Source organism: Sminthopsis crassicaudata, chromosome 1 (genome assembly GCF_048593235.1).
Source record: "Sminthopsis crassicaudata isolate SCR6 chromosome 1, ASM4859323v1, whole genome shotgun sequence".
NCBI classification, from domain to species: Eukaryota; Metazoa; Chordata; class Mammalia; order Dasyuromorphia; family Dasyuridae; genus Sminthopsis; species Sminthopsis crassicaudata.
Window position 1 is genome coordinate 370,447,756 of NC_133617.1, and position 27,479 is coordinate 370,475,234.

General features: G+C 41.7%; 1 protein-coding gene across 1 annotated transcript in view; it reads right to left on the reverse strand.

Moving 5' to 3' along the window:
• Nucleotides 1–908: 908 nt before the first annotated feature.
• The window catches only part of LOC141550024 (uncharacterized), a 41,249-nt gene continuing 14,678 nt past the window's right edge, over nt 909–27,479 (reverse strand). Inside the window, exons 4-6 of the mRNA XM_074280188.1 lie at nt 19,213–19,641; nt 1,085–1,493; nt 909–972 (exon numbers count right to left, since the gene is read on the reverse strand). Coding sequence (XP_074136289.1) covers nt 909–972; nt 1,085–1,493; nt 19,213–19,641 — 902 coding nt within the window. The remainder of the gene's footprint in view (nt 973–1,084; nt 1,494–19,212; nt 19,642–27,479) is intronic.

A 27,479-nucleotide genomic window follows, 5' to 3' on the forward strand; every position in this document is an offset into this window, starting at 1 on the left:
TGGGCAGGGTTCTTGGGGTGCTGGATGACATTGTCCCTGGGCCCAACTGCAGGAGGCTTCCAAGGGAAGTCTGGGGGCTGTCTTTGAGTCAGTTGGCAGAGCCGAGGAAGCTTTACTCATCTTTCTCCATAGACGACAGGGTCTGGAAATAAATGCTGGGCCAGCTTCTTTGGGTGGCTGACATTGTCCTTGGGCCCAACTGCAGGAGGGTTCCGGGGGAAGTCTGGGGGCTGTCTTTGGCTCAGTGGGCAGAGCCGAGGTTGCTTTACTCATCTTTCTCCATAGACGACAGGGTCTGGAAATAAATGCCGGGCCAGCTTCTTGGGGTGGCTGACATTGTCCTTGGGCCCAACTGCAGGAGGGTTCCGGGGGAAGTCTGGGAGCTGTCTTTGACTCAGTGGGCTGAGCCGAGGATTTTTTACTCATCTTTCTCCATAGACGACAGGGTCTGGAAATAAATGCTGGGCCAGCTTCTTGGGGTGGCTGACATTGTCCTTGGGCCCAACTGCAGGAGGCTTCTGAGGGAGCTCTGGGGGCTGTCTTTGACTCCGTGGCAAGCAAAAGAGGTCCTATCTTGCACTTCTTAAGAACACTAACTCCTTGGATGCTCCAGACTGGGCTGGTTTCCTGAGATGAGTGACCTTCTCCCTGCGCCCAGTTGAAGGAGGGTTCCAAGAGAACGCTGGAGGATACCATGGGGTCCTTAGGACGTGCCGGGCTTATTTTGTTGTCCCCCCTCCGAGGAGCTCTAACTTCTTTCAAAGTACCGGCTGGGCTGACTTGTCGAGGTGGAGGGCTTTTTCCCTGCCCGCAACTGAAGGACAGTTTGCAGAGATCTCTGGGGGTTGTCTCAGACTCAGTGGGAGGAGCCAGGCCTACTTTATTGGTCCTCTTCCAAAGAAGTACACTCACTCCTTGGATGAGACAGGCCGTGCTGTCTTCTTGGGGAAGAGGCCCATCTCCCTGTGCCCACTGGAAGGAAGATTGGGAGAGAGCTCCAGGAGAGTTCTTGGATTCAGTGGGAAGCTCCGGGCATTCTTTGCCTATTCTATTCCAAGGAGCACCGAGGACTTTGGTGGCCCACACTGAGTTCTCTTCTTGCTGTGGAGCATCATCTTCTGAGGAGAGTTCGGGCTCAGTTTCAGAAGATGTGTTCTCACATTCTGTAGCCAGCATGGAATACACTTTGGATTTCCTCTTTGGAATTGCACCTGCTGCTTGGCCAGGACAGGCCCGGGTGGCTTTTGGAAGCCTCTTGGGAGAACCAGGAGGGGTGGGTATAGGAGGAAAGGTGAACCTCGAACTAAACGAGGTTGTGGCCACAATGTCCTTTCCCTCCATTTTTGATGTGGCAGGAATACGGTCGTCCTGGCCCTCTAGGTCCGGCTCTTGCCCATTTTTTTGGGATGAGGGTGCACTGCGGTGAGGGGGACCTCGGAATAACAGCGATTTTGCCCTCTTGAGTATGCTCTTTTTCTCGTCCTGGCTCAAGTCTGTGAATGAAGGAGGGACCATATGAGCAAAGGGGAAGGAATCAGGAAAGAGATTGTGAGTGGGAAAGATTGCAGCAGCACAGGGATTATGATCTCCCAAGGGTGATTCCTGGTCTTTGGAGGGCAACTGGACCCTTAGCAACATGCTCTTCTTCATGGCATACTTGGAGGAAGCCCAAGAGACAATTTCCTTACTTCCAATTTTTGTGGCAACCCCATTATTTGAACAGAGTTGTTTGTGTGGAGTCACCTCCTTAGACTGGAAGTTCCTCCAGGCCAGGACCCACTTTGAGCCTTTCTTTATATATACCCAGTGCTTACTATGGAGCTTAGTGCACAGTAGATAAGGAATGTTTATTGACTGTGGCCTCTACTTATTCTTCCCTCTTGGCTTTTAAATTCTCTGCACTGTTTCTCACATTCCCATTCAGTCTAGTTTTACTAATTGAAGTGTAAAATTAATTACTCTTGTAAGTCCCAAAGTTCAAAAGTGAATGCATTTTTTTCTTTTTATTAAATTTATTTAATATTTTGCCCAATTTCCATTCAAAATATTCTTATTTGTTTTTAAAAATGTTTGCTGTCCAGGTTCTTTCCTTGATTCTCACCCACAATTAACAAAGTACATTTAAAATTTTGTAAAAGATTTCCATAAAATTTGAGAAAAAAACATAGATCTCCCATCTTAGTGAAAAAAAATAAAAAGCCTTAAGGAAAATGAAGTGAAAAATAGAGAGATAACAGGTAAATAAAGAATGCTTCAATCTGTATTCAGATATAATCATTCCTTTTCTGTGAATGGTTAAGATTTTTCTTTTTTACTATAACTCCTTCAGAGTAGTTATGTATGATTGTGTTACTGAGAATAACAAAATCATTTTATACTGATCACTGCAAAATGTTGCTATCATTTTATATATGGCATGTTTCACTGTGTTCATGGAGGACTTTGCAGGGTATTTTCCCCCTATGAACATTCTGCTCATCATTTTCCAGTGAACAATGATATTCCATCAGAAACTTGTTTTAAAAATTGTTTTTACATTGACTATGGCTAATTGTATTCCCCCTCCCATTTATTCTCTTTCACTCTGTATCTCCTCAAAAGTGTTTTGCTACTGATCACTGACTCCTCCCAAATGGCCTGTTCTTTTATCACCCCTCACTTCCCATTTTGTATTAACCTCCTATTTTCCTGCAGGCTAAGATTAGAGTTGCATATCCTTATTCAGTATGTATGGTGTTTCCTATTTGGAGCAATACTGGTGAGAACAGGTTCACTCAACCAACCTCTTATCCCCCTCTTCCCCTCCACTGGAAAAGCTTTTACTTGACTCTTTTTCATATGGAAGTTAATTTGCCCTATTCGCCCTCTTCCTTTCCCTTTTCCTAGTAGTTCCCATCTCACTCCTTTTTAAAGAAAAGGTATTATCCTTTCCTCTTCACTTCCCACCTCTTATTCTCTGGCGATATTTACTCCTTCTAATTGCCAGAATCCTGGCAAAGTCCTAACGAGTTACAAATATCATCCTCCTCTGAAGCAATGGAAACAGGTAAAGCTGAAAACACTACCAAGTATGCTGATCCTGCTGCAGTCTCTATCTTGAACTTTCTTCTCCAACTCACATGTACTATCTGTTGGACATTTTGACCTGCATGCCCAATTGCACCAGAACCTCAACGTGTCCAAAACAGGATCTGTTCTTTGTCCCACACCCTCTGCCCTCTTCTGAAATTGCCTTTTCTGTCACCCAGGTGTCATCCACCACTCTTCCCTTTGCTTAGCCCACATAGCATCTATTGACTGAGGCATCTTTTCATTCCTTACTCAACAACATTTTCCCGCATATGTTTTCTTTTCTTCACTCCCATAGCCAACAAGCTGGTCATCCTGTCCACCTGTCTCCTAAGCTCTTCTGATAGCCTCATTGTTCCCTTCCGGATATGCCTTCGGACGTTCTTTTTCTATACTCTCTATCAGGCATATTCTAGTTGATGTACTTTTGATCCTCCCTCTTTCAATTAATGTTTGGAGTATCTTCCTCATTTAATACAGTGACTGATAGAAGAAGAAGTATTACTATATGTTTGTTAATTGATTCTCACCATGGGGAAGTGCTCCCTTTTTTTTCACCATCTTGAAGGGCAAAGATTCCCTGAGGGGGAAAAAAAATTGTCAATCAATAAATACTCAGCTTTGCTTCCAATAACTACCCCATCTTCCCAGCTAAAGGAGCAGCAAGCCGTCCAAGAAGGTTCTAAGAGCTCATTGGGCACAGCCCCGCTGTTGCCTTTCATTGTCTTCTTAGGTTTTAACTGCAGAGCCAGACTCAACACAGTTGATAAAAAGGATCCATTCCTACGGTCCCATCCTTGTTTCTTCCTTTCTCCATCCCTTCTTTTGGGTCTCCTCCTCATTAAAAGAAATCCAAAGGCAGCAAGTGAGAAACTCCATTGTATCACAATACAAATAAAAGTTGAAACCTTGTAGGCAGAGTGTCTGTCAGTATAAAGAAGAATCTATCAAGTTCATCTGTTTGCTGTGGTGGGTGGGTACCTTCTATCAGGTGCTCAAAGCACACAATTTCTGAGAATAATTACAATATTTTGTGATTTCACATCATCCCATGTGCCTGTCAGGCTTACAGTCCACTGGCTCTTATCCCTGTTTGTTCTTGCCCAGAAGAGTTCTCTCCTATTTCCGTTCTCAAATCCACAAGCCCTAAGGGCCACAATGTGGATCAGACAGGGCAGAAATAGAGGCTGGAAAGTCCTAAACTACACTTGTACCCTGCTTCCACCTTTCTTAACACTTTCAGTGCCTTGAAGCACTGCAGGTCACTAAGAAGTAATGAAAGATTGTCTACCCGAGTACAGGGAGAAAGGGATTTTCCATACTTACATTGGATACCTACAGTACAATGAACAACCGGGTCCACCCTCTCCAATTAAAAAAAAAAATGGGATAGATATACATTTTGAGATTACAAAGAATTTGTTTTGTGACTTTAAAATATGCTTTGGAGAAAGATGGAGGAGGCTCCAGTAGCTTGTCAGAAAAAGTTGAAGAACTTTGATACTGCTCTGTCCCACCTCCTCTCTGGCTAAGGGAATCCCCCAGTGTTTCAGGCTTAAGCTTGATCCCCCAAAGGATGGAAAGAGGACCTGGAGGCAGTCTCGGGGTCACATCAGGGGCAGAGTGAGAGAGGAAATACCTCTCTTCTGTCTTTTTTACTGGACAGCCTTTGCCAGTTTACCATCTCATTTGATCCTTAGATCAACCCTGTGAGGAAATGGAGGCAAAAAGGGCAAACGGTTTGCCTCAGGGACTCTCAACCCTGTCTGAGACTGAATTTGAAACTCAAGTCATCCTGACTCCTAGGTCCATGTCTTTCTTGTACTCAAGAACAGAGGAGCCTCTTCAGGACAACAACAAAATGCCATTTCCTTTGTAGGTGAGTCTCAGATAATTTGAGTTATCTCCTAGGAGGCTACAGATCTCCCTTGTATTGAGGACCTTGAGGACAGAGGAACAAGCTTCTTGTCCATTTCCTATTGCTGACACAAGGAAGGTCTCTCACACTGATCTCTAGAACAGTATCTTCCCACAAAATTACACACCTCCCCCCAAAATACAAACTTCCTCATTCCTCTTCCTACACATATTCAGCTTTCCCCATCCCCAGAATAGTCTGCATCATAGAGCCTCTTACCTGTAAGAGCTCCTCGGAGATAAGAAAAACAAGACAGCCCCCTTAGCTGGTAAAATATCAGGTTGGGCAATGAACACACACAAAACACAAACACGAACACACACAAAACACAAACACAAACAAACACAAAACACAAACACAAACAGGAACACACACACACTCCTACCTTGCCCTCTCTAACTCTCTCTGTCTCTGTCTCCGCCTCACACTCACTCCCTCCCTTACTATCTCAATCTTTTTTCTCTATCTCTATCTTCTCTCTATAGATCTATTTCTATCTTCTCTATATCTATCTCTATCTTCTCTATCTCTATCACTCTAGCTATCACTATCACTATCACTATCACTATCACTATCACTATCACTGTCTATCACTATCACTATCACTATCACTATCACTATCACTATCACTATCACTATCACTATCTATCACTATCACTATCTGTCACTATCACTATCACTATCACTATCTCTCTCTGAATTCTCTATCACTAAAAGAAAAAAACAAAGTAAAAAAAAATTCTCTATCACTATATTTTCTATAGCTATCACTATCTTTTCCCTATATCTATATCTATCTTCTCTATATCTATCTCTAACTTTCTATAGCTATCTCTATCTTCTATGTATCTATCTCTATCTTCTCTATATCTATCTCTAACTTTCTATAGCTATCTCTATCTTCTCTATGTTCTTTATATAACTTCTCTATCTCTATATCTTTATATCTACTACCCCTCTCCCTTCCCCCCTCCCTCTTTAATCCTCTCTTAAAATCCCCTCCCCTCAAATTCTCCAATCCTCCCCCCACCCTATCCCTCCCCTCCCCTCCCCTCCCCTCTCCCTCCTCTCCTCTCCTCTCCTCTCCTCTCCTCTGATCTCCTCTCCTCTCCTCTGATCTCCTCTCCTCTCCTCTGATCTCCTCTCCTCTCCTCTCCTCTCCTCTCCTCTCCTCTCCTCTCCTCTCCTCTCCTCTCCTCTCCTCTCCTCTCCTCTCCTCTCCTCTCTTCTCCTCTCCTCTCCTCTCCTCTGCTCTTTTCTACACTCCTCTCCTCTCCTCTCCTCTCCTCCCACCTCTATCGCTTTCTCTCCCTGTCTCTGGCTCTGGCGCTCTCTCGCTCTTGCTCTCGCTCTCACTCTCGCTCGCTCTTTCTCTCTCACTGTCTCTCCCGCACAGAGCACGGTTGCTGAGACTCCTGGCCTTTTATCCCAGTCATAGATTGTGAGGTAGTGATGACATCAAATGGAACCATTTTTTCTGTTCTATCCATTACCCACAGGATGCTTGGTTACGTTGTTTACCCGTGCCCACAGGATGCTTGGTTATGTTGTTTACTCAACCAAAGCCACTTTGCCTGAATTGGGTTTCCCACAGATTCTCATTAAATCATTTTGTCATCTTCCACCTAAGAGCAGTGGTCCTCAAACTTTTTAAATAGGGGCCCAGTTCACTGACCCTCAGACTGTTGGAGGGCCGGACTGTAGTAAAAACAAAACCTCACACTCTGGTTCAGCCTCTCAGCCCATTTGCCAAAAATCCAGAGGGCTGCATAAAGGTCCTCAGCCCACTGCATCTGGCCAGTGGGCCGTACTTTGAGGACCCCTGCCCTAGAGTGTATTTTACCAAAGATTAAAAATATTTCTGTACACTAAACATTTAAATTTCTTGTCTTTATCTGACTGTCCATTAATAAAGAAAAAATGTATTTGCATCTGTCATTCATGGGTAAAGGGAATTGGATATGCTTCTTTGTAAACCTTTTTGTAAATTAAAAAAAAAAAAAGCTTTCATGTCTTTTTCTGGTTCAAGTCCATTATAGATAATTTGTCTTTCATTACTGATAAGGTAGCAAAATTGACATCTTCCTCCTTTTTCTCATCTCTATCTTTCCTAAGACTCTTGACCTCCATTCAAATCTTTTGGGCAAACCCCTATTTACTTTTTATTGATTTTTTTTTATTTTTAAAACATATGCAAGGAAAAGTTTTTCAACATGGACCCTTGAAAAACCATGTCCAATTATTCCCAACTTCTCCTCACTCCCTTACCTACATGGTGTGCAATCCAATATATGCTAAACATGGTTAAACACGTGTTCATTCCAATATAGGCATTCACATTTATACAATGATCTTAATGCAAAAGACAAATGAAATAAAAAAAATTTTTTAAATGGGATAGAAAATAAAATACAAGCAAATCCTAACCAAAAGTGTTAAAATGCTATGTTGTGGTCCACACTTAGTTCCCACAGTCCTGTCTCTGGGTGCAGATGACTCTCATCATCACAGATCATTGGCTCAGGCCTGAATCACCTCATTGTTGAAAAAAGCCACCCATGTCCATCAGAATTGATCATCGTACAATCTTGTTGCTGCCGTGTCCTATCATCTTCTGGTTCTGCTCATTTCACTTAGCACCAGTTCATGTAAGTCTCTCCTGGCCTCTCTGACATCACCCTGCTGACTCTCAAACTTCCATTCAACTCTTACACCCTAGGTAGAAAGTCTAGTCTGTCTCTTTCGAAATCATCCTGTGAATCCAACTCAGCCAGTTTGTCAAGGCACTTGTAGATTTGTTGTGAAAGGGTTCCTTTCAGCCTCTATCATTCCCCTAGCAGTGCTGCAAATCAGCTTGAAAATAAGGTGGAAAAGGGCTTGATCAAGTGGGCAATTTTCTCTCCCAATACCCAAAATCCCTGTACCCTCTATATAGTCATTTGACACTGAAGCATATAGTATGTTGTTATAAGTCTTCCCTTGCTACCCTTGATGTTTGACAATAAAAATGTCCCGGTGTTCCATTAATATGCCATGTTCCTTGTGTTTCAAGGAACCTAAGTGTAACGTGCTCTCCTGGCAGTTACAATTACTAGTCCGTCCTAGACCCACCAGAGTACCTTTGACCACTGTCCTTTGCAGTGTGAACTCTACCCGGCTCGCCTCCTCTGAGGCCTTCTAAGGTCTCTGGCCACAATCTCTTGAATCTATAGTTTAATAACCGGTAGCGCACTCAAGAACAACCACGTGTAATCTTAAAAGCCTTTATTATACCTACTCACATAATGCCCTAACTGATGCCCTGACTTGTTGGTTCCCGAGTGAACACCTGGTCAGAAGACCCACGTGTTCACTACCAAAACCCTTACCTCTTTTGGCTATCCATCTTGGCTTGGCCACCCAGGCTAGGAAGCCAAGGGGAAGAACGCCAGGTTAAAGAGAGCGATTGCTGCCTGCAGTGGGCTTACATAGGGCCTGTGAGGTCACACACACAGCCAATCAGCGAGAGAGTCACCCATTAAGAAGCTATCTCAATATGGCCAGGATCCCGCCCAAGGGCAGTCCTAATATCCACAGAAATTACTTTCGGGCCTCAATGATGCGCTGTGGTGCAGCCCATTTAAAGGCCCCTTACACCTAAGTTTCTTCACCTATGGGATGGGAATGGATAACAACACTTGCATTTATGAACCATTCTGAGAAAAGCATTCTGTAAACTTTAAAGTTTTATGAAAATGTAAATGATAGTTATTTTCTTTTATTAATATGCTTATTTAAAGCACATCATTAGAGTTATTCAGGTTGATGTCTAAGAATCAGAAGACCTGACTTGAGATCTTAGTTCTGATTCTAACTATGAAAGCCTGGGGAAAGATCCAAAAAGCAACACAATTTCTACAACATCGTCTGCTCAGCTAGAAACTGTGGATAATAAAGAGGATCCTATGCAAGACTGGTGGGAAGAGATAATCAGAGGGTAGATGTATAAATCCTTTGAAATCAAAAGTGAGGTGTGTCTAGGATCTTCATTTCAAGGTAGAGATTCTCACCAGGGTTTCAAAAACAAATACAATCCATCAAGTATCTTACACATATGCAAAGCATCCTTGCTACTCTACAAAATCTTGGAAACTTAGAGTGGGAAGGGCCTTCATTACATTGACCCATGTAGGCCAGTGCTCTCACCTTTTGAGAAGCATCTCCATTGCACTTGAATAACTTGCCTATGACCTTGACAAGCAAGTGAATTGCATTTAAGTAAGGGAGAGCCATCCAAGGTCACCAGCCTCACTATTTCCTCTGGATCCTTCTGGGTCCATTGCCCAAATGTAGATCAAGAGGATTGGAGATGGCCTTGGAGGAAAGCTTTGTTTTCCTCAGGCAGTTTGACCTGGAGTGGGGCATTGACAGGATTGTTTTCTCTTTCAGTGGGCCTTTGTTGCAATGGTCTCTTGTTGAGTTCCTTACATTGTTAGAGCTATTGTGACCCCACAGACAGTTTTTAACCAGAATGCAAATCCCCCAGCTGATTCATTAGGAATTGAGCTTGAGTTTTGCTCTAACTTTGCCCACTTTTTGGCAACATAATAGAGCTTTTTGCCTCTTGACTTGGAAAAAAGTGTGTCATTAGGATTAGGTAAAAATTGAGACAAAGATGGCTTCTTTCACCAACTGAAGATCACTCTTTTTTTTTTATTTAGAATTTTTTTCCACAGTATAGATGCATGAGCAATTTTTTTAATAACATTATCCCTTGTATTCATTTTTTCCAAATTATCCCCCCCGTCCCTCCATTCCCTCCCCCCGATGACAGGCAATCCCATACATTTTACATGTGTTACAATATAACCTAGATACAATATATGTGTGTAAATACCATTTTCTTGTTGCACATTAAGTATCACATTCCAAAGGTATAAGTAACCTGGGTAGATAGACAGTAGTGCTAACAATTTACATTCACTTCCCAGTGTTCCTTGTCTGGGTATAGTTATTTCTGTCCATCATTGATCAACTGGAAGTGAGTTGGATCTTCTTTATGTTGAAGATATCCACTTCCATCAGAATACATCTTCATACAGCATTGAAGTGTGCAGTCTGGTTCTATTCATTTCACTCAGTTGATGTAAGTCTCTCCAAGCCTCTCTGTATTCCTCCTGCTGGTCATTTCCTACAGAGCAATAATATTCCATAACCTTCATATACCATAATTTACCCAACCATTCTCCAATTGGTGGACATCCATTCAACTTCCAGTTTCTAGCTACAACAAAAAGAGCTGCCACAAACATTTTGGCACATACAGGTCCCTTTCCGCTCTTTAGTATTTCTTTGGGATATAAGCAAGCCCAATAACAGCAATGCTGGGTCAAAGGGGATGAACAGTTTGATAACTTTTTGGGCCTAGTTCCAAATTGCTCTCCAGAATGGCTGGATTCTTTCACAACTCCACCAACAATGCATCAGTGTTCCAGTTTTCCCACAGCCCCTCCAACAGTCATCATTGTTTGTTCCTGTCATCTTAGCCAATCTGACAGGTATGTAGTGGTATCTCAGAGTTGTCTTAATTTGCATTTCTCTGATCAGTAGTGATTTGGAACACTCTTTCATATGAGTGGATAGAGTTTCAATTTCATCATCTGAGAATTGTCTGTTCATATCCCTTGACCATTTATCAATTGGAGAATGGTTTGATTTCTTATGAATTAGGATCAGTTCTCTATATATTTTGGAAATGAGACCTTTGTCAGAACCTTTACCTTTAACAATATTTTCCCAATTTGTTACTTCCCTTCTAATCTTGTTTGCATTAGTATTGTTTGTACAGAAACTTTTTAGTTTGATGTAATCAAAATCTTCTATTTTGTGATTAATAATGATCTCTAGTTCTCCTCTGGTCATAAATTCCTTCCTCCTCCACAGGTCTGAGAGGTAGACTATTTTCTGTTTCTCTAATCTATTTAGGATCTCATTCTTTATGCCTAAATCATGGACCCATTTTGATCTCATCTGGGTATATGGTGTTAAGTGTGGATCCATATCTAATTTCTGCCATACTAATTTCCAGTGTTCCCAACAGTTTTTCCCAAATAATGAATTTTTATCCCTAATGTTGGCATCTTTGGGTTTGTCAAAGATTAGATTGCTATAGATGTACCCTTTTTTGTTCTTTGTATCTAATCTGTTCCACTGATCTACCGGTCTATTTCTTAGCCAATACCAAATGGTTTTGGTGACTGCTGCTATATAATATAGCTTTCGATCAGGTACACTTAGACCACCTTCCTCTGACTTTTTTTTCATTAGTCCCCTTGCAATTCTCGACCTTTTATTCTTCCATATGAATTTTGTTATTTTTTCTAGGTCATTAAAATAGTTTCTTGGGAGTCTGATTGGTATAGCACTAAATCAATAGATTGGTTTGGGGAGTATTGTCATCTTTATTATATTCGCTCGGCCTATCCAAGAGCACTGAATGTCTTTCCAATGATTTAAATCTGACTTTATTTTTGTGGCAAGTGTTTTGTAATTTTTCTCATATAATTCCTGACTATTCTTTGGTAGATGGATTCCCAAATACTTTATACTCTCAACCTTTGTTTGGAATGGAATTTCTCTTTGTATCTCTTGCTGTTGCATTTTGTTGGTGATATATAAAAATGCTGAGGATTTATGTGGATTTATTTTGTATCCTGCCACTTTGCCAAAATTCTGAATTATTTCTAATAGCTTTTTAGCAGAGTCTTTGGGGTTCTCTAAGTATACCATCATGTCATCTGCAAAGAGTGATAGTTTGATTTCCTACTCTAATTTCTTGAATCTCTTTCTCGGCTCATCCTGGGGATGATTTTCTGAAGTCTTTTTGCTAATATCTTATTTAAGATTTTAGCATCACTATTCACTAAGGAATTGGTCTATAGTTTTCTTTCTCAGTTAGGTAGATCGAATCGTATCATGTCTGTGTCATAAAAGGAATTTGGTAGGACTCCTTCAATCCCCATTTTTTCAAAGAGTTAATATAGCATTGGAGTTAGTTGTTCTTTAAATGTTTGGTAGAATTCACAAGTAAATCCTTCTGGTCCTGGGGATTTTTTCTTAGGGAGTTGGTTAATAGCTTGTTCTATTTCTTTTTCTGAGATGGGACTATTTAGACTACTTAGTTCTTCCTCTGTTAATCTGGGCAAGCTATATTTTTGAAGGTATTCTTCCATTTCATTTAAGTTATTGAATTTATTGGCATAAAGTTGAGCAAAGTAGCTCCTAACTATTGTTCTAATTTCCTCTTCTTTAGTGGTGAGTTCTCCCTTTTCATTTTCAAGACTAACAATTTGCTTTTTCTCTTTCCTTTTTTAAATCAGGTTTACTAAGGGTTTGTCTATTTTGTTGGTTTTTTCCTAGAACCAACTCTTAGTTTTATTAATCAATAGTTTATTTCTTTTTTTTACCTTTAATCTCACCTTTTAATTTTAGAATTTCAAGTTTTGTGTTTGTCTGGGGGTTTTTAATTTGTTCCTTTTCTAGCAATTTTAGTTGTAAGCCCAATTCGTTGGCCCTCTTTTTCTCTATTTTATGCAAGTAGGCTTGTATAGATATAAAGCTTCTCCTTATTACTGCTTTGGTGGTATCCCACACATTTTGGTATGATGTCTCATTATTGTCATTTTCTTGGGTGAAGTTATTAATTATGTCTATGATTTGCTGTTTTACCCAATCATTCTTTAGTATAAGATTATTTAGTTTCCAATTATTCTTTGGTCTATTTTCACCTGGCTTTTTATTAAATGTAATTTTAATTGCATTGTGGTCTGAAAAGGATGCATTTACCATTTCTGCCTTACTGCATTTGATTTTAAGGTTTTCATGTCCTAGTATATGGTCAATTTTTGTATAGGTTCCATGAACTGCTGAGAAGAAAGTATACTCCTTTCTGTCTCCATTTAGCTTTCGCCAAAGATCTATCATATCAAACTTTTCTAGTATTCTATTTACCTCTTTGACTTCTTATTTATTTTGTGGTTTGATTTATCTAATTCTGAGAGTGCAAGGTTGAGATCTCCCACTCTTATAGTTTTGCTGTCTATTTCTTCTTGCAGCTCTCTTAATTTCTCTTTTAAGAATTTAGATGCTGCACCACTTGGTGGGTATATGTTTAATATTGATACTGCTTCATTATTGATGCTACCCTTTAGTAGGATATAATGCCCTTCCTTATCTCTTTTAATTAGATCAATTTGTTTTTTTGCTTGATCTGAGATGAGGATGGCTACCCCTGCTTTTTTGGCTTTGCCTGAAGCATAATAGATTCTGCTCCACTCTTTTACTTTTAGTTTGAATGTATAAACCTGTTTCAGGTGTGTTTCCTGTAAACAACATATAGTAGGATTCTGACTTTTGATCCCATCTGCTAACTGCTACCTCTTTATGAGTGAGTTTACCCCATTCACATCTATGGTTAGAATGACTAATTCTATCTTGCTTGCCATCCTGTTAAGCCCTGCTTATGCTTTTCTCCTTTCCTTCCCTCTTACCCCTCTACCCAGTATTAAACTTGTGAACACCTTTTGCTTTTCACATCCCTCCCTTTTTAGTATCTCTCCCCACCTTAAAGTTACTTCCCTTATTTTACCCCTTTTCCTCACAATTTCTGTATTCCCTTCCCCTTAGCTTACTCCTTCCCTCTCACTTTTCAATGATGTGGAAGAAGTTTCACCATAAATCGAATATGTCTATTGATACACATTATGTTCATCTCCCTCCTTTCTTTCTCTCAGATATAATAAGTTACCTTTGCCTCTTCATGAGATGTATGTAGTACCATCACTTGACACTTTTTTATGATATAATTTCCTTTCCACCTCTAGTTTCCAGGATAAATTATACATATGTTCTTTACATATTTTTATAACAGAAGTATAGTTCTCAAGATTTCTTTTTACCTTTTTAGAAATCTCTTGAGTTCTGTATTCGAAGATCAAACATTTTATGTAGGTCTGGTTTATTTCATCAAGAATAGATGGAATTCATTTATTTTGTTAAATGTCCATCTTCTTCCCTGGGTAAGTTATTCTTGGCTGCATACCAAGTTCCTTAGCCTTTCGGAATATCATATTCCAGGCCCTTCGTTCTTTTAATGTGGACGCTGCTAGATCCTGGGTTATCCTTATTGTGGCTCCTCCATATCTGAATTGCTTTTTTCTAGCAGCTTCCAGTATTTTATCCTTTGTCTGATGGTCCTTGAACTTGGCCACTATATTTCTTGGCCTTTTGACTTTAGGGTCCCTTTCAGTAGGTGATCGATGAATTTTTTCAATGTCTATTTTATCCTCTGTTTGCAAAACGTCTGGGCAGTTCTGTTTGATAATTTCCTCGAAAATAGTGTCCAAGCTCTTTCTTTCCTCCCATTTTTCAGGGAGTCCGATTATTCTCAAAGTGTCTCTCCTGGATCTGTTTTCCAGGTCTGTTTTCTTCTAATAAGGTACTTGACATTCTTTTCAATTGTTTCATTTCTCTGGTTTTGCTTGACTACTTCTTGGTTTCTCCTTGAGTCATTCATTTCTACTTGTTCAAGTCTAATTTTCAATGCTGTATTTTCTTCACTCACTTTTTTATATCTTTTTGTAATTGTCCAATTGAGTTTTTTTCTTCTATGGAATTTTTTTCCCATTTTATCCATTTTATTTTTTAGAGAGCTGTGTTCTTTTTCTAGCTCACTAGTCCTGTTTTCCTTGGAGTTGTTTACCTTTTCCAGCTCACTAATCCTGTTTTCCTTGGAGTTGTTTACCTTTTCCAATTCACTAATTTTGTTTCTCCATGATTTGATTTCTTTATGCACTCTGTCTTTAAATGCTTGGGATGACTTCTCCAGGCTCTCTTGCCAAGCTTCCCATTTCTCTTCTAGCTCTCTTGTGAGAGCCTTTTTGATGTCCTCTATGAGATTCTTTTGTATTGAGAAGCAGCTCATATCCCCCTTAGGGGATTCCTCTGGGGACAATCAGCTTTTAGTCTCCTCAGTGTTTGAAGTCTGCTCTCTCTCCATACAGCAGCTGTCAATGGTTGGAGCCCTTTTGAATTTTTTGTTCATTTTGTCAGAGCGGGAATCGAAGAAAACAAATTGACAAGAGAAACAATTGGTCCCCAACAATTGGTTGGGGATGGGGCTGGATGGTATTAATGGGCTTTGTCCACAGACTGGGGGGGGAGGGCAGCAGAGAGCCACTAACAGAACATCCATGGCTGTGCTGAGTCTGGGCTCTGAGGCTCTGAGAATGCGCTGAGTCAGTCCAGGTGGGGGTTGGGGGTGGCCGGGTCCCAAGAGACTCTAGCTTTCTGGGGGTTTTAATCTTCACCTCTGGTGTTTACACCCTCTTCACTCTCCTGGCTTGCTGCCAAGATAGAGTATCCACACTGGAGTTGTGTGAGCTGCCTGTCCCTCTCTGGCTTGCCTGCCCTCAGTCTGTGCCCAGTCTGTTTGACCCTCCCCCGAGCAAACACAGACGACCTCTGGCGAACTTCAAGGATGTCTTCTGTTGGTGATTATTTGTGGGTTTCTTTCTCGGTCAAGCATCAACTCCGAGGCTTGTCATGAAGTAAGTTCTGAGAGAAACCGCAGAACTCAAGCAGCTGTCTGCCTCCACGCCGCCATCTTGGCCGGAAGTCCCCCAGCTATCTTCAATAACCCAGGATGGTTGACCTGGGGTTTGAACCGTTAATCCCAGAGAAATGCAATTTTCATGATATAGATATTTCTCTCTCCTCTTCCCCTTGCCCTTTTTAGAGATTCTCTTTCCATCAATGATTGTATTCACTTATCTATGTACATATTGCAAATCTCCCAATAAAATATAAGATCCTCAAAGGCAGGAAGGAAATAAAGAGACTGAATGGGACCAGGGGAAGGTTTCTCAGAGGCTCTAGGACTTTAGGCCCAAGTTTCAGGACATCACATGACTCTTATTCTCAGAGGATTGTAGGGCAGAAAAGGTCAGACCTTAGGCCTAAGTTTCAGGAAGTCCCATGAGTTCTAGGAAAGAGACATTACTGGTCATTGGTCAGTGGTTCTATCCATTCACTGAACCCAAATCTTTTCCTGTTTAATCCGACTCCTCTTTCTGGCCTGGGGCCTCATGCCATGCCGGGCTGTTCCCTTTATGTGCTGGGACGTCTCCTTGCATAGAATCCATGCTTTGTTTGCATCTGGAGATGCCTCCAGAGTAGCCCATCTGAGTCAGGGGGTCACACAGATTCCTAATTAATTTTTTTCCTTTGTTCTGGTTTTTTGCCCCAGAATTAGATTTTTGTCTTCCACAATCTGAGAAATGTGCTTTAGTACATGAGAGTTGTAATTATTTCACTTAGATCACTTGCTGTCTTGGGAAGAGTGGGGTTAAAGGAGCGAAGGAGAAACGCTGGGATCACAAAGTTTGACAAAATGGAATGTTGAATTCTCTACATTTGGAAAAGTACTCATTTCAAGATTAAAAATAATTTTTAAATATACTATATGAAATCTTTCCAAAGTAAGCTCTCTCTTCTTCCCTCTTCTTTCTCTCCTTTGCCTCCTCCCCTTCTATCTCAATTTTTTCCCTTCTTTTGGTCTTCCTTCCTTCCCTAAGTTGGTCTTGCTCCATGCTCCATGCTGTCCCTTTTTCTCCTTTCTCCTGGCCCTCTCTCCACCCTCCCCTCTCAGAATCAGAACTCAGGAGATACCTTTTCAGTCTTTTACTGGGACTGCTGATGTGTCTTGTTCAATTCCAATTGTGGTTCCCACTTATATGAATTTTTTTTTGTTTCTTCAAAAATTTTCCCTTTGAGTTATGGGTTTCTAAATTTAGCATTAATATTCTGAGTGTTTTCCACAATGAATTTCATGAGATGTGATTGGGGGATTTTTTTAGCTATTTGGACATTTTCTCCTCATGCCCTATCATTCCAGGACAATATTGCCAAATTATCTCTTTCATTACTGTGTTAAGGTTCTCTTTTTGGTCCAAATGTTCAGGTAGTCCATTTTTATCAATTTTCTGTTGCTAATCTATCCTCCAGATCTGTCTTTTTAAGTTATATTTCACATTGTTCAATTTGTTTTCAATATTTACAATCTCTACTGAAATGTCTTGGTTATTCTTCCCTTCTATGGTTTGCTAATCTTTATTTTTCAAAGATTTATTTCCATCTTGAGATTCCTTTCCTCCTTTGCAAGTTGGTTTCCTTTTTTTTTTTTTTTTTTTTTTTTTTTTTTTTTTTTTTAATATGCTTTTAGTTTTTCTTGGAAGGAATATTTTAGGTTACATTGTTCTACATAGTTTCTTTGGTTGTGCAGGAATTGCACATTAGTCTTTGGGGTAAAAGCTTTTCTTTTCCTTAAATGTCCTCTTCTGAAGATGATGCCTTGTCTTCCCCTTTCCCATCATATATTTCAGTGGTGGGATGGTTCTTTGCAGGTGCGCGTTTTAAAAGGAGGAATGAGCTCTAAGCTCCTTTAATTGATGTGTGGTGAGAATGTTCCTAAAGCTTCCCTTCAGTGTTGCCCTCTGCCCAGGAACTCCCGAGATTCTGACCAGCAGCCCCAAAGCAAGAGCTCCCCTCGCCTGCAACTACCAGCAGCATCCCAGATCCATTGTCTCCGCACCCGCCAGGAGCTGGATCCTCACCAGGGCCACCTTCTCAGGTTCTCAGTGGCACAGCTGGACCTGGCTGCCATCTTAGGCAGCCCAGCTTCACTTAGGCCTCCAGGACTCAGACCCAAGTTGAAAAGAGAGTCTAGGAGATGAAAATGTCTGTGGTTCCTGTTGAGGTTGGAGCTTGTCCCATTTGTTATTTCTGTGGATTTTGTCTGAAGTGTTGCCACATTAGAGAGCTTCATCCCTAACCTGATGATTTTGTTCACAGTCTTTTGAGTTGTGTATGAAGGATTCCCTGTGATGCTGTCTTTGATTTTAATGTCCCTAAGTTCCAAATTTGTTCCATTTGTGGCGGGAAATCGGGAGAGCTCAGAAGACCTTCCTAGTTTCTGGCAGGGCGGAAATATTTTAAAAAGGACCAAAATTGACTTTTGTGCTCCCTAGAATGCTTGGGCTCTGTAGTTGGAGAAGGGTTTGCTTGGGAGGTCAAGGTTAATTTGCCAGCCTTCTTGCAAAGACTTTGGGCTTTGGAAGTGGATGCTGGGCAGGGTTCTTGGGGTGCTGGATGACATTGTCCCTGGGCCCAACTGCAGGAGGCTTCCAAGGGAAGTCTGGGGGCTGTCTTTGAGTCAGTTGGCAGAGCCGAGGAAGCTTTACTCATCTTTCTCCATAGACGACAGGGTCTGGAAATAAATGCTGGGCCAGCTTCTTTGGGTGGCTGACATTGTCCTTGGGCCCAACTGCAGGAGGCTTCCAAGGGAAGTCTGGGGGCTGTCTTTGGCTCAGTGGGCAGAGCCGAGGTTGCTTTACTCATCTTTCTCCATAGACGACAGGGTCTGGAAATAAATGCCGGGCCAGCTTCTTGGGGTGGCTGACATTGTCCTTGGGCCCAACTGCAGGAGGGTTCCGGGGGAAGTCTGGGAGCTGTCTTTGACTCCGTGGGCTGAGCCGAGGATTTTTTACTCATCTTTCTCCATAGACGACAGGGTCTGGAAATAAATTCTGGGCCAGCTTCTTGGGGTGGCTGACATTGTCCTTGGGCCCAACTGCAGGAGGCTTCCGAGGGAGCTCTGGGGGCTGTCTTTGACTCCGTGGCAAGCAAAAGAGGTCCTATCTTGCACTTCTTAAGAACACTAACTCCTTGGATGCCCCAGACTGGGCTGGTTTCCTGAGATGAGTGACCTTCTCCCTGCGCCCAGTTGAAGGAGGGTTCCAAGAGAACGCTGGAGGATACCATGGGGTCCTTAGGACGTGCCGGGCTTATTTTGTTGTCCCCCCTCCGAGGAGCTCTAACTTCTTTCAAAGTACCGGCTGGGCTGACTTGTCGAGGTGGAGGGCTTTTTCCCTGCCCGCAACTGAAGGACAGTTTGCAGAGATCTCTGGGGGTTGTCTCAGACTCAGTGGGAGGAGCCAGGCCTACTTTATTGGTCCTCTTCCAAAGAAGTACACTCACTCCTTGGATGAGACAGGCCGTGCTGTCTTCTTGGGGAAGAGGCCCATCTCCCTGTGCCCACTGGAAGGAAGATTGGGAGAGAGCTCCAGGAGAGTTCTTGGATTCAGTGGGAAGCTCCGGGCATTCTTTGCCTATTCTATTCCAAGGAGCACCGAGGACTTTGGTGGCCCACACTGAGTTCTCTTCTTGCTGTGGAGCATCATCTTCTGAGGAGAGTTCAGGCTCAGTTTCAGAAGATGTGTTCTCACATTCTGTAGCCAGCATGGAATACACTTTGGATTTCCTCTTTGGAATTGCACCTGCTGCTTGGCCAGGACAGGCCCGGGTGGCTTTTGGAAGCCTCTTGGGAGAACCAGGAGGGGTGGGTATAGGAGGAAAGGTGAACCTCGAACTAAACGAGGTTGTGGCCACAATGTCCTTTCCCTCCATTTTTGATGTGGCAGGAATACGGTCGTCCTGGCCCTCTAGGTCCGGCTCTTGCCCATTTTTTTGGGATGAGGGTGCACTGCGGTGAGGGGGACCTCGGAATAACAGCGATTTTGCCCTCTTGAGTATGCTCTTTTTCTCGTCCTGGCTCAAGTCTGTGAATGAAGGAGGGACCATATGAGCAAAGGGGAAGGAATCAGGAAAGAGATTGTGAGTGGGAAAGATTGCAGCAGCACAGGGATTATGATCTCCCAAGGGTGATTCCTGGTCTTTGGAGGGCAACTGGACCCTTAGCAACATGCTCTTCTTCATGGCATACTTGGAGGAAGCCCAAGAGACAATTTCCTTACTTCCAATTTTTGTGGCAACCCCATTATTTGAACAGAGTTGTTTGTGTGGAGTCACCTCCTTAGACTGGAAGTTCCTCCAGGCCAGGACCCACTTTGAGCCTTTCTTTATATATACCCAGTGCTTACTATGGAGCTTAGTGCACAGTAGATAAGGAATGTTTATTGACTGTGGCCTCTACTTATTCTTCCCTCTTGGCTTTTAAATTCTCTGCACTGTTTCTCACATTCCCATTCAGTCTAGTTTTACTAATTGAAGTGTAAAATTAATTACTCTTGTAAGTCCCAAAGTTCAAAAGTGAATGCATTTTTTTCTTTTTATTAAATTTATTTAATATTTTGCCCAATTTCCATTCAAAATATTCTTATTTGTTTTTAAAAATGTTTGCTGTCCAGGTTCTTTCCTTGATTCTCACCCACAATTAACAAAGTACATTTAAAATTTTGTAAAAGATTTCCATAAAATTTGAGAAAAAAACATAGATCTCCCATCTTAGTGAAAAAAAATAAAAAGCCTTAAGGAAAATGAAGTGAAAAATAGAGAGATAACAGGTAAATAAAGAATGCTTCAATCTGTATTCAGATATAATCATTCCTTTTCTGTGAATGGTTAAGATTTTTCTTTTTTACTATAACTCCTTCAGAGTAGTTATGTATGATTGTGTTACTGAGAATAACAAAATCATTTTATACTGATCACTGCAAAATGTTGCTATCATTTTATATATGGCATGTTTCACTGTGTTCATGGAGGACTTTGCAGGGTATTTTCCCCCTATGAACATTCTGCTCATCATTTTCCAGTGAACAATGATATTCCATCAGAAACTTGTTTTAAAAATTGTTTTTACATTGACTATGGCTAATTGTATTCCCCCTCCCATTTATTCTCTTTCACTCTGTATCTCCTCAAAAGTGTTTTGCTACTGATCACTGACTCCTCCCAAATGGCCTGTTCTTTTATCACCCCTCACTTCCCATTTTGTATTAACCTCCTATTTTCCTGCAGGCTAAGATTAGAGTTGCATATCCTTATTCAGTATGTATGGTGTTTCCTATTTGGAGCAATACTGGTGAGAACAGGTTCACTCAACCAACCTCTTATCCCCCTCTTCCCCTCCACTGGAAAAGCTTTTACTTGACTCTTTTTCATATGGAAGTTAATTTGCCCTATTCGCCCTCTTCCTTTCCCTTTTCCTAGTAGTTCCCATCTCACTCCTTTTTAAAGAAAAGGTATTATCCTTTCCTCTTCACTTCCCACCTCTTATTCTCTGGCGATATTTACTCCTTCTAATTGCCAGAATCCTGGCAAAGTCCTAACGAGTTACAAATATCATCCTCCTCTGAAGCAATGGAAACAGGTAAAGCTGAAAACACTACCAAGTATGCTGATCCTGCTGCAGTCTCTATCTTGAACTTTCTTCTCCAACTCACATGTACTATCTGTTGGACATTTTGACCTGCATGCCCAATTGCACCAGAACCTCAACGTGTCCAAAACAGGATCTGTTCTTTGTCCCACACCCTCTGCCCTCTTCTGAAATTGCCTTTTCTGTCACCCAGGTGTCATCCACCACTCTTCCCTTTGCTTAGCCCACATAGCATCTATTGACTGAGGCATCTTTTCATTCCTTACTCAACAACATTTTCCCGCATATGTTTTCTTTTCTTCACTCCCATAGCCAACAAGCTGGTCATCCTGTCCACCTGTCTCCTAAGCTCTTCTGATAGCCTCATTGTTCCCTTCCGGATATGCCTTCGGACGTTCTTTTTCTATACTCTCTATCAGGCATATTCTAGTTGATGTACTTTTGATCCTCCCTCTTTCAATTAATGTTTGGAGTATCTTCCTCATTTAATACAGTGACTGATAGAAGAAGAAGTATTACTATATGTTTGTTAATTGATTCTCACCATGGGGAAGTGCTCCCTTTTTTTTCACCATCTTGAAGGGCAAAGATTCCCTGAGGGGGAAAAAAAATTGTCAATCAATAAATACTCAGCTTTGCTTCCAATAACTACCCCATCTTCCCAGCTAAAGGAGCAGCAAGCCGTCCAAGAAGGTTCTAAGAGCTCATTGGGCACAGCCCCGCTGTTGCCTTTCATTGTCTTCTTAGGTTTTAACTGCAGAGCCAGACTCAACACAGTTGATAAAAAGGATCCATTCCTACGGTCCCATCCTTGTTTCTTCCTTTCTCCATCCCTTCTTTTGGGTCTCCTCCTCATTAAAAGAAATCCAAAGGCAGCAAGTGAGAAACTCCATTGTATCACAATACAAATAAAAGTTGAAACCTTGTAGGCAGAGTGTCTGTCAGTATAAAGAAGAATCTATCAAGTTCATCTGTTTGCTGTGGTGGGTGGGTACCTTCTATCAGGTGCTCAAAGCACACAATTTCTGAGAATAATTACAATATTTTGTGATTTCACATCATCCCATGTGCCTGTCAGGCTTACAGTCCACTGGCTCTTATCCCTGTTTGTTCTTGCCCAGAAGAGTTCTCTCCTATTTCCGTTCTCAAATCCACAAGCCCTAAGGGCCACAATGTGGATCAGACAGGGCAGAAATAGAGGCTGGAAAGTCCTAAACTACACTTGTACCCTGCTTCCACCTTTCTTAACACTTTCAGTGCCTTGAAGCACTGCAGGTCACTAAGAAGTAATGAAAGATTGTCTACCCGAGTACAGGGAGAAAGGGATTTTCCATACTTACATTGGATACCTACAGTACAATGAACAACCGGGTCCACCCTCTCCAATTAAAAAAAAAAATGGGATAGATATACATTTTGAGATTACAAAGAATTTGTTTTGTGACTTTAAAATATGCTTTGGAGAAAGATGGAGGAGGCTCCAGTAGCTTGTCAGAAAAAGTTGAAGAACTTTGATACTGCTCTGTCCCACCTCCTCTCTGGCTAAGGGAATCCCCCAGTGTTTCAGGCTTAAGCTTGATCCCCCAAAGGATGGAAAGAGGACCTGGAGGCAGTCTCGGGGTCACATCAGGGGCAGAGTGAGAGAGGAAATACCTCTCTTCTGTCTTTTTTACTGGACAGCCTTTGCCAGTTTACCATCTCATTTGATCCTTAGATCAACCCTGTGAGGAAATGGAGGCAAAAAGGGCAAACGGTTTGCCTCAGGGACTCTCAACCCTGTCTGAGACTGAATTTGAAACTCAAGTCATCCTGACTCCTAGGTCCATGTCTTTCTTGTACTCAAGAACAGAGGAGCCTCTTCAGGACAACAACAAAATGCCATTTCCTTTGTAGGTGAGTCTCAGATAATTTGAGTTATCTCCTAGGAGGCTACAGATCTCCCTTGTATTGAGGACCTTGAGGACAGAGGAACAAGCTTCTTGTCCATTTCCTATTGCTGACACAAGGAAGGTCTCTCACACTGATCTCTAGAACAGTATCTTCCCACAAAATTACACACCTCCCCCCAAAATACAAACTTCCTCATTCCTCTTCCTACACATATTCAGCTTTCCCCATCCCCAGAATAGTCTGCATCATAGAGCCTCTTACCTGTAAGAGCTCCTCGGAGATAAGAAAAACAAGACAGCCCCCTTAGCTGGTAAAATATCAGGTTGGGCAACGAACACACACAAAACACAAACACGAACACACACAAAACACAAACACAAACAAACACAAAACACAAACACAAACAGGAACACACACACACTCCTACCTTGCCCTCTCTAACTCTCTCTGTCTCTGTCTCCGCCTCACACTCACTCCCTCCCTTACTATCTCAATCTTTTTTCTCTATCTCTATCTTCTCTCTATAGATCTATTTCTATCTTCTCTATATCTATCTCTATCTTCTCTATCTCTATCACTCTAGCTATCACTATCACTATCACTATCACTATCACTATCACTATCACTGTCTATCACTATCACTATCACTATCACTATCACTATCACTATCACTATCTATCACTATCACTATCTGTCACTATCACTATCACTATCACTATCTCTCTCTAAATTCTCTATCACTAAAAGAAAAAAACAAAGTAAAAAAAAATTCTCTATCACTATATTTTCTATAGCTATCACTATCTTTTCCCTATATCTATATCTATCTTCTCTATATCTATCTCTAACTTTCTATAGCTATCTCTATCTTCTATGTATCTATCTCTATCTTCTCTATATCTATCTCTAACTTTCTATAGCTATCTCTATCTTCTCTATGTTCTTTATATAACTTCTCTATCTCTATATCTTTATATCTACTACCCCTCTCCCTTCCCCCCTCCCTCTTTAATCCTCTCTTAAAATCCCCTCCCCTCAAATTCTCCAATCCTCCCCCCACCCTATCCCTCCCCTCCCCTCCCCTCCCCTCTCCCTCCTCTCCTCTCCTCTCCTCTCCTCTCCTCTGATCTCCTCTCCTCTCCTCTGATCTCCTCTCCTCTCCTCTCCTCTCCTCTCCTCTCCTCTCCTCTCCTCTCCTCTCCTCTCCTCTCCTCTCCTCTCCTCTCCTCTCCTCTGCTCTTTTCTACACTCCTCTCCTCTCCTCTCCTCTCCTCCCACCTCTATCGCTTTCTCTCCCTGTCTCTGGCTCTGGCGCTCTCTCGCTCTTGCTCTCGCTCTCACTCTCGCTCGCTCTTTCTCTCTCACTGTCTCTCCCGCACAGAGCACGGTTGCTGAGACTCCTGGCCTTTTATCCCAGTCATAGATTGTGAGGTAGTGATGACATCAAATGGAACCATTTTTTCTGTTCTATCCATTACCCACAGGATGCTTGGTTACGTTGTTTACCCGTGCCCACAGGATGCTTGGTTATGTTGTTTACTCAACCAAAGCCACTTTGCCTGAATTGGGTTTCCCACAGATTCTCATTAAATCATTTTGTCATCTTCCACCTAAGAGCAGTGGTCCTCAAACTTTTTAAATAGGGGCCCAGTTCACTGACCCTCAGACTGTTGGAGGGCCGGACTGTAGTAAAAACAAAACCTCACACTCTGGTTCAGCCTCTCAGCCCATTTGCCAAAAATCCAGAGGGCTGCATAAAGGTCCTCAGCCCACTGCATCTGGCCAGTGGGCCGTACTTTGAGGACCCCTGCCCTAGAGTGTATTTTACCAAAGATTAAAAATATTTCTGTACACTAAACATTTAAATTTCTTGTCTTTATCTGACTGTCCATTAATAAAGAAAAAATGTATTTGCATCTGTCATTCATGGGTAAAGGGAATTGGATATGCTTCTTTGTAAACCTTTTTGTAAATTAAAAAAAAAAAAAGCTTTCATGTCTTTTTCTGGTTCAAGTCCATTATAGATAATTTGTCTTTCATTACTGATAAGGTAGCAAAATTGACATCTTCCTCCTTTTTCTCATCTCTATCTTTCCTAAGACTCTTGACCTCCATTCAAATCTTTTGGGCAAACCCCTATTTACTTTTTATTGATTTTTTTTTATTTTTAAAACATATGCAAGGAAAAGTTTTTCAACATGGACCCTTGAAAAACCATGTCCAATTATTCCCAACTTCTCCTCACTCCCTTACCTACATGGTGTGCAATCCAATATATGCTAAACATGGTTAAACACGTGTTCATTCCAATATAGGCATTCACATTTATACAATGATCTTAATGCAAAAGACAAATGAAATAAAAAAAATTTTTTAAATGGGATAGAAAATAAAATACAAGCAAATCCTAACCAAAAGTGTTAAAATGCTATGTTGTGGTCCACACTTAGTTCCCACAGTCCTGTCTCTGGGTGCAGATGACTCTCATCATCACAGATCATTGGCTCAGGCCTGAATCACCTCATTGTTGAAAAAAGCCACCCATGTCCATCAGAATTGATCATCGTACAATCTTGTTGCTGCCGTGTCCTATCATCTTCTGGTTCTGCTCATTTCACTTAGCACCAGTTCATGTAAGTCTCTCCTGGCCTCTCTGACATCACCCTGCTGACTCTCAAACTTCCATTCAACTCTTACACCCTAGGTAGAAAGTCTAGTCTGTCTCTTTCGAAATCATCCTGTGAATCCAACTCAGCCAGTTTGTCAAGGCACTTGTAGATTTGTTGTGAAAGGGTTCCTTTCAGCCTCTATCATTCCCCTAGCAGTGCTGCAAATCAGCTTGAAAATAAGGTGGAAAAGGGCTTGATCAAGTGGGCAATTTTCTCTCCCAATACCCAAAATCCCTGTACCCTCTATATAGTCATTTGACACTGAAGCATATAGTATGTTGTTATAAGTCTTCCCTTGCTACCCTTGATGTTTGACAATAAAAATGTCCCGGTGTTCCATTAATATGCCATGTTCCTTGTGTTTCAAGGAACCTAAGTGTAACGTGCTCTCCTGGCAGTTACAATTACTAGTCCGTCCTAGACCCACCAGAGTACCTTTGACCACTGTCCTTTGCAGTGTGAACTCTACCCGGCTCGCCTCCTCTGAGGCCTTCTAAGGTCTCTGGCCACAATCTCTTGAATCTATAGTTTAATAACCGGTAGCGCACTCAAGAACAACCACGTGTAATCTTAAAAGCCTTTATTATACCTACTCACATAATGCCCTAACTGATGCCCTGACTTGTTGGTTCCCGAGTGAACACCTGGTCAGAAGACCCACGTGTTCACTACCAAAACCCTTACCTCTTTTGGCTATCCATCTTGGCTTGGCCACCCAGGCTAGGAAGCCAAGGGGAAGAACGCCAGGTTAAAGAGAGCGATTGCTGCCTGCAGTGGGCTTACATAGGGCCTGTGAGGTCACACACACAGCCAATCAGCGAGAGAGTCACCCATTAAGAAGCTATCTCAATATGGCCAGGATCCCGCCCAAGGGCAGTCCTAATATCCACAGAAATTACTTTCGGGCCTCAATGATGCGCTGTGGTGCAGCCCATTTAAAGGCCCCTTACACCTAAGTTTCTTCACCTATGGGATGGGAATGGATAACAACACTTGCATTTATGAACCATTCTGAGAAAAGCATTCTGTAAACTTTAAAGTTTTATGAAAATGTAAATGATAGTTATTTTCTTTTATTAATATGCTTATTTAAAGCACATCATTAGAGTTATTCAGGTTGATGTCTAAGAATCAGAAGACCTGACTTGAGATCTTAGTTCTGATTCTAACTATGAAAGCCTGGGGAAAGATCCAAAAAGCAACACAATTTCTACAACATCGTCTGCTCAGCTAGAAACTGTGGATAATAAAGAGGATCCTATGCAAGACTGGTGGGAAGAGATAATCAGAGGGTAGATGTATAAATCCTTTGAAATCAAAAGTGAGGTGTGTCTAGGATCTTCATTTCAAGGTAGAGATTCTCACCAGGGTTTCAAAAACAAATACAATCCATCAAGTATCTTACACATATGCAAAGCATCCTTGCTACTCTACAAAATCTTGGAAACTTAGAGTGGGAAGGGCCTTCATTACATTGACCCATGTAGGCCAGTGCTCTCACCTTTTGAGAAGCATCTCCATTGCACTTGAATAACTTGCCTATGACCTTGACAAGCAAGTGAATTGCATTTAAGTAAGGGAGAGCCATCCAAGGTCACCAGCCTCACTATTTCCTCTGGATCCTTCTGGGTCCATTGCCCAAATGTAGATCAAGAGGATTGGAGATGGCCTTGGAGGAAAGCTTTGTTTTCCTGAGGCAGTTTGACCTGGAGTGGGG